General features: G+C 37.7%; 1 protein-coding gene across 1 annotated transcript in view; it reads right to left on the bottom strand.

Annotated features, from left to right (window-relative positions):
• Positions 1-308: 308 nt before the first annotated feature.
• Positions 309-8,319, bottom strand: part of LOC144976619 (putative arginine--tRNA ligase, mitochondrial) — an 11,925-nt gene continuing 3,914 nt past the window's right edge. The window contains exons 4-8 of the mRNA XM_078920916.1: positions 7,340-7,449; positions 5,077-5,175; positions 3,560-3,634; positions 1,874-1,937; positions 309-469 (exon numbers count right to left, since the gene is read on the bottom strand). Coding sequence (XP_078777042.1) covers positions 383-469; positions 1,874-1,937; positions 3,560-3,634; positions 5,077-5,175; positions 7,340-7,449 — 435 coding nt within the window. The 3' untranslated portion in view covers positions 309-382. The remainder of the gene's footprint in view (positions 470-1,873; positions 1,938-3,559; positions 3,635-5,076; positions 5,176-7,339; positions 7,450-8,319) is intronic.

The raw sequence follows: 8,319 nt of genomic DNA on the forward strand, positions 1-8,319 counted from the left end.
GACATGATGCCAGTTAGGCGATATTACAATTTTTTTCTGACAGAGACAACGCTGTTAACAGCCAAGCACTCATTTTATACCTGAGTACGGTGAGAGAATGTGAGTAAAGAGCCTTTTCCAAGAACTCAACTATGCACTATGCAAAGCTCAAACTCAGGACCTTCCGATCCGAAAGTGAGTGTCATACCACAACTGCACAGTAGAAGAGATAGCAAGACCCCTCCTCCTCCATCCCCCCACCCCCCCACCCACCCCTAAAAAAAATAATGAATAAATAAAAACAAGACAAGCTTTATAAAATATTTTCTAGTTAAACATAAACGTCCATCTTTATCTATTAGTTTTATTCTAGTTTTGTTCATTTTTTTTTTCAAAAATTTCATCACATTTTCACTAACGGATCAATTCCCAACACGTGTAAACTGTTCGCTATCACTTGTCTGGAACATTCGAAAACCAGCAGACGGGCCTGGAAGGAAAAGAAAACAAACAAAAAAACAAACAAAACAAAATTTAAAAATTAGAATTTATAATCACAACATTCTCATTTAAAATTTAAAAAAAAAAAAGAAATTGACTTTGCCACACTTATAATATTTGATTATGGTAACGAATGAGTATGTCGACGTGCACTTATTTGCAGGTCTGATAACCCAATTCCTTATGGGCTCATTGTTGTAATGGAAATCTATAAAAAAATTTTAAATGACGCAAATTATTGTCCATTACAACAATGTCAAACTAGGCCCATAAGTGGGTTTGGATGTCAGACATGCATATCTGTGCACGTCGGAATGAGTCTTTTCATTCCACAATATCGTTTAAACCTCTCGTTACCACTCTTGAGATAATTTGTCACATTCGTTACGATACAGTCAATATTTTTCTCATTCTTTCTTTTGTAAATAAGAAGAAAAAAAAAGGTGAGCATTTATATAGCGCAAGATCCAGTAAACATGCTCAAAGCGCTTTACAAATTATCCCAAGTCAATAGCAGATTGGTTTGACTAAATTCTGCACTGTTTAAGAAACCGAATTACTCGCTGTCTTTTGATTGGTTTGTTGTAAATACGTGTGAGGTATTATCAGTTAACCTAGCTAAAAGAACGAAGATAGAATACCAAACCCCCTCGTCCCAAAGACGTACGCTCATGCCCCAAACCCATGAATGGGTTTAATACAGTCTAATATAGATAGAATGAAGTTGACGTCACTCTGGTCTTTGTCATCCGCGATTATGAGTAACTCTCACTAAACTGTATTATAAACGTTCAAGGTTACACATAGTTTTGTGTGTTGGTCCGTTATACTTCCAGATGGCAACGTTGTGAGTTTCTTAGACAAGCGCATACTATCTATATTTTCAAAATGAAGTTTATATGACAATGATGTGGTAAAATTTCCACTTCAGTTTATATAAAAAGACGAATGGTGTGGACGTTTCGGGTTTCCCCTTTATCAGACCACAGACAGATTAACATAACACAAAAGGCATGACAGCAATGGTTAATGACACTTCTTGAAACCGAATTACTATTGGTTTTGAACCCCTTGTTGTTTTTAGAATCACCTTAACTCACTCAACCCTAACACCGACTATATCCGTAGTATACCCGGGGTTACTTTTACCCCATGCCTATTTATTGCATTTTTCTGAGACAAATTATAGACGTAGTATCAAAGTTAATGATTTTAGTTTTTGTATGTTAATGAAAATTGAATAAAACTATGTACATGCTCATTTTTTTTTCCAATTTTGAAAAGTAGCAATAGTCTCTAGGATTGAGTGAGTTAAGTGGATATGCACTATATATACATAATTTAGTCAAAGACTTACAATACAAAATTAAAAAGATGATATTTTATATATTACCTGAGCAATTTCTATATTCTCCCCCTTGACAGGACACACGGCATAGGCTGCATTCACAAGATGGCTGCCGATGTTGGAATGGGGGAAAAAACATCAACAACAAAAAAATGTAATACATGAATAAACAAAATAGTAAACTTTTTATATCAAGCACATTATCTAGAAAATATGTTCAACACTATACAGTTACTATTTATGAAGATATGATAATAACAATAATAATAATAATAATAATAATAATAATAATAGATCTTTATTGTCCATAAATATGGCAATTTGTCATTTAGTTACACTTGTTATAACGTTAAATGATAACTATAACATTGAACAGATATTTCAATCCTACTTATTTTCTCTCTCTCTCTCTCATTCACTCTCTCTCTCTCTCTCTCTCTCTCTCTCTCTCTCTCTCTCTCTCTCTTCTCTCTCTCTCTCTCTCTCTCTCTCATTCACTCTCTCTCTCTCTCTCTCTCTCTCTTCTCTCCTCTCTCTCTCTCTCTCTCTCTCTCTCTCTCTCTCTCTCTCTCTCTCTCTCTCTCTCTCTCTCTCTCTCTCTCTCTCTCTCTCTCTCTCTCTCTCTCTCTCTGATGCCTGTTGGGCTAAATTACAATTCTTTTCATACTCATTTTACACCTGATATTGGAGAGAAAATGAGAGTAAAGAGCCTGTACTAAAGGGATTCAACATTGCAACCCCACTACCCAACCCCCCCCCCCCCTCCACCCCTCCAAAAAAAAAATGGAAAAAACTCAACTCAATATTAGCAGCAACATATCATAAGTTTTAGTCTATTTTTCATTAAATGAAAATGAAATGCAAGGATACATACATGGTCTCTTAGAAAGCTAAAAGACACAGTCATTTGTTGTTGTTGTTTTTTTTGTCTTTGTTCTTTTCAGTTCTTTTTTTTTTTTAAACCCATGAAACAACGTATAAGTTAATTTGTGAATATCCTCAAAATATCGCTGTGATCATTTGTTAGAACACATGTCTTTTCAATTGGATTCAATAGTCTGATGTCACGCCACCCGGCAACGGCGGCCATCTTGGTTCTAAACAAAGAAAATCATTACTTTATATTCTTCATGCTGGCTAGAACTTTTCATATGTATTGTGATCAGAATGTGTAAAAGTCAAAACATGATCAGTTTTATAATGTTTTTCCTCTGAACACGCTTTTATGCTCGCCGGAGAAATATTTCATACGGGCGTCCGCCATTGATCCGATAGTTTAGAGCCAGTGTTACTAGGTTACCATGCGTCATTAGGAAGGAAGTGACTGTTGAAGAGTATTAAACAAAATTTTGCTATTTTTATGTCAAAGGGATACTAAACTGCTAGAAGATGGGGACTGTAAAAAATAATAAACAAAAATGTATATAACAGCTTTTAAAAAAAAGGAACAAAATGTTTTGGGCTCAAAACCCTGTTTCAGCCAACAACAACAAAAAACCCAATGAAATGTAAAATTATGTTTTCATTGGGTTTTTTATTTTTATTTTTTTGTTGTTGTTGTTGTTGGCTGAAGAAGGGTGGTTAGCCCGAAATGTTCCGTGTTTGGGTATTTTGTTCCTTTTTTTTATTTGAAGCTGTTATTTCTTTTTTTTTTTTTATGTTTATTAATTTTTACCGATTTTATGTATACAATATTGTAGTCAATAATTGAGGGTGAATCCAAGTACTCACCACAATTGAAACAAATACTGTACGACGTGATGGGGTTCTAACTTCTCCAGGCTGATATTGAACATGTCAGGGTATCTGAGGGTTTTAAAAAATGAGCTTTTATATAGCGCAATATCCATTTAACATGCTCAAAGCGCTTTACAAGGGGTCCCAGGCCAACAGCAACATTAAACATTTAGGACGGGACATTACGCCTGTAAGGCGATATTACTTTTTTTTTTCAGACAGGCAATCCAGGTACTCATTTTACACCTGAGTACAGTGAGAGAATTAAAGAGCTTTCTCCAAGGACTCAATTACGCGCCGAGCGAGGCTCGAACCCAGAACCTTCTGATCCAAAAGCGAGTGTCAGACCACTAGACCACATAGCCGCACAAAGGGCATTGTGATATTTTATTTCTCTTTATTTTTTTTTCTTTGAATATGAGTTATGAGGTTATGTGGTCTAGTGGTATGACACTCGCCTTCGGATCAGAAGGTTCTGGGTTTGAGTCCCAAGTTGAGTCCTTGGAAAAGGCTCTTTACTCACATTCCCTCACCGCACTCAGGCTGTAACTCCTAGATGCTAAAATATTTGGACCCAAAATAGGGCAAGCATGGATCAGTGGTACAGTCTTTGCTTCATACCCGAAAGGTACAGAGTTCAAATACCCGCAGTTCTATGTGACCTTCAGCAAGTAACTTTGCCCTAGCTCAGTTTCTGGAATGACAGAATTTATGAAGGACAACAGACAAAGCCGAAAGGACTCTGCTGACCCGATGACGTCTTCGCCAAACAAGCAGCTTCGAATTGCATCGTGGAACGTTCGCACCATACGAGGAACATGGAGAAGAATTAAAGAAGCTGATATACAGAGATGTGATAAGACCTGGAATGAGATAAAAAAGTTAGCTCAGGATAGAGAAGGATGGAAACTGTTTGTCTGTGGCCTATACCCTGACCCAGGGTGAAAAAGGCAATGATGATGATGACTGCAGCTGATGCCTGGGTTATTCCATTCCAGTCTTTCCTTGGAAAAAACCCTAAATGACAAATTTCCCCTAAAGGATGAATAAAGGGAATTTTTTTTAAACTCTCGAGTTTGTATGAATGGAAAATCGTATAAATTTGTTTAATTTTCATACATGGTGAACTCGAGAGAGTTAAATTCTCCAACACTGTGTGTAACTGGATTCAATAAGCTGATGTCACGTCGCCCAGCAACAGTGAGCAGCGTGGTTCTAAACAAAGAAAATTGGTACTTTTTAATCTTCATGCTGGCTAGAACTTTTCATATGTCGTGTGATCAGAATGTATAAAAGTCAAAACATGATCATATTTATAATGTTTTTCTCCTCTGGATACACTTTTATGCTTGTCGGAGAATTATTTCATAAGGGTGTCTGCCAGTGTTCCGATAGTTTAGAGCCAGTTACTATGTGTCATTACTAGGGAAGTGACGTCACGACTGTTGAAGCCAATTAGTGTGTAATTTAAAAAAAATATTTATGGATAATGGTCAGGTCACATGACTTACTTTGCCAGATGAAGGGTCAATTTGACCATAGGTAAGTCTTTTGTCAACATCTTGACGTTTATATCGTCTGACAATGCTACATCACAGTTGGTCAACATGCTGAGAAAAAGGTATGAAGAAGAAAAAAAAACAAAGTGAAAAGTACATTACTATAGACAATGGTCTGTAGAAAAAAAAATTCAATTATCCTATCACAGCAACCGAAAAAAGAAATTTTAAATACAGAAAAATTTCAGACCCAAACACTTCTTAGGTCAATAATAAAAATAGCTAAAACGCAAATGAATTACGTTTAATCCAGATAGACGACTTAAGAGGGGTTTTGGGCATAAAAAATTCCTTGGGTTTTCTTTGGGGCTGTTTTGTTTTTTTGTTACATTACTTGGGGGCAGCATGGCTTAGCGGTACGATCTTTGCTTCGTACTGGAAAGGTACAGAGTTCGAACACCCACCGCTGCGCTGTGAGGCCTTGAGCAAGTCACCACCTCGCACTAGCTCAATTTGCTGCGCTGCTCTGCGTCTGACATCTGGGTTATTCCAGCCTTCCCTTGGAATAGACCCAAGAGAAAAATTTCCCCTATGGGATGAATAAAGGGAATTTACTTTTATTATTTATTAATGAGAAAAAAAAAAAGAAAGAGACAGAATGTATTGCAAACACAACATGCCACCAGTTAAATACTAACGAAAGAGTGGAAATGGAAAGGCTTCTTATGGGAACAAAACAGACAATGGACGTTTCGGGTACAAACCCTTCGTCAGCACATGTGCTGACGAAGGGTTTGTACCCGAAACGTCCATTGTCTGTTTTGTTCCCATAAGAAGCCTTTCCATTTTCACTCTTTCATTAGTATTTTACGACCACCGGCTTCAGGCAGCCCCTACCGTTTTCTACTATTACTATGCCACCAGTTACCAACACCCAAATAAATTCAACTCTCAAGAATCTCCTGTATGCCCATTTTGTGACCACCCATAGTAACCCTGCCTAATTGAGCATTTCAAAATTTGCAGTTTTAAGGAGATAAAAATAGAAACCGGCTATGTGGTCTAGTGGTATGACACTCGCTTTGGGATCGGAAGGTCCTGGGTTCGAGGCTCGCGCTCGGCGCATAGTTGAGTCCTTGGAAAAGGCTCTTTATTCACATTCTCTCACCGTACTCAGGTGTAAAATAAGTACCTGGCCGTAAACAGTGTTGTCTTTATCCGAAAAATTGTAATATCTCCTAACAGGTGTTATGTCCCGTCCTACATGTTAACTGTTGCTGTTGACCAGGGACCCCTTGTAAAGCGCTTTGAGCACATTTATGGATATTGCGCTATATAAAAGCTCAATTTTTTAGTTAACTTTATAGATCATCAATTTACCCCCACACAAGGGTTAAAATAAAACTTACCCCCACACAAGGGTTAAAATAAAACTTACCCCCACACAAGGGTTAAAATAAAACTTCAAAATCCTTAGAATGATGCACTCAGGCATCAACTTTCATTTTCAATAAGTTTTAATGACTACAAGATGCTCATGAATTTTTGAAATTGGAGCCAAAATTTAGTCATTCTTGTATATTGGATTTGGCACCAATTGGCCAATCTGGTGCCGTTGGTCAATCTGGCATGTTTATGTAATTCTGGCTGTTCCCTTTCTACTGGCTAGTTACTTGTTCTTAGAGTAGAGTTTAGCAATCAGTTGATGCTTAAATGCGATGTTTATTTTCATTTAATAACGTTCTAGTTATAAAGAAGATTGCCTTCCATGATTATTACTTTCTGCAAACATATCAATTCTATTAATTTTTTTTAGTGGTTGTCAGGGTTGTAACTCATGTAACCAAACCTTTCAGTCAGGAATTATGTCAGGGAGAACTAAATACTGGAAATCGACTTTACCATCTATACAACCAGTTATCTGCCATAATATGGAGTCACAAATTTACAAATTTGGCCAGAAAACTCGTCCTTCAAATATCAATCAATTTAGCTGACCTTCATCTTGGGAAAAAACTCTAAAACCTGGGACCTCGCATGAAGTATCCAAGTTTTCTAACATGTTAACTGGAAAATAGTAATTGCTTGTTACCCCTTGGATAGGAAACTAGTCATCAAAATGTATTTTCCACCAGATCTAACAGACCCACTAACCAATCATGGATGAGTAGAAAGGGAGGGGTAAAAAAAAAAATCCGACATCAAATCAGGATTGATCCCTGTCTCATTGTGTGAGGTGAATGTGCTCTACCAACTGAGCTATCAGGACCCTCACCTGCATAACCTGGCATGACAATATTGCACGAAGACACCCGAGTCGGCCTTGAAGTTGAGTACTTTGTCCCAGGAGAACGTGTAGTCTTTAGCTCTGTGAGATTTCAAGTCCTGCAAGAAGAATCAAAAATGTTGAAAAAGCACAGTCAGTTGTTTGAGGGTGGCACTTTTCTACTCACTCCATTTCTTGTTATCATTAACATAAATGCCTGCTCCACTCACTTTTCTGAATTAATGTTCACCCCCAACATCGGAGCTTACTCAATGTCTCAATTGTCTCAATGTTATAATAATAAAAATAATAATGCTGAAAACTTATATAGCGCGATAACTCTGAGACACCAGACTCTAACTCTAAGCGTTATCTGTTTGTGTTGAGAATATATATGGCTATTAAGCTTAACTACTGCCTAATAAACGTCGCGGTGTTCGTGTGTTGAACCCGTGATCTCAAGAAGTCGGGAGAGCGGTTCAAGATAGACACGATGCTTGATACCACTTTTTTTGGATTGGCAGATGCCTTCGACTGTAGAGCTACCCTCTCCCAGCCAGGCAGAGCTGTTGTACCAGTAAGGTCACAGGTTCGAGCCCCCATCGTCGTGAGGTTTTTTATTCTCTATTGTCTTCTGGCACTTTTCTACTCACTTCATTTCTTATTATTGTCTGAGATTTAGACTTGTAGTATTTCAAGCCATGTGGACCAAGACAATGACCAGATGTCTGCTCCTGTTTTGTGTCCTTGGGTAGGGCACTTTACACTCATTAGTGCGGCTATGTGGTATGACACTCACTTTCGGATCAAAGGTCCTGGATTTGAGCCTTGCTCAATGCATAGTTGAATCTTTGGAAAAGGCTCTTTACATTCTCTCATTGTACTCGGGTGTAAAATGAGTACCTGGTCGTTAACAGCGTTGTCTCTGTCTGAAAAAATTGTAATATTGCCTAACAGGCGTCATGCCCCTTCCTCCATGTTAAGTGCTG

Source organism: Berghia stephanieae, chromosome 7 (assembly GCF_034508935.2).
Source record: "Berghia stephanieae isolate SIO BIC M18660-M18661 chromosome 7, UCSD_Bste_1.3, whole genome shotgun sequence".
In the NCBI taxonomy this organism is placed as follows: Eukaryota; Metazoa; Mollusca; class Gastropoda; order Nudibranchia; family Aeolidiidae; genus Berghia; species Berghia stephanieae.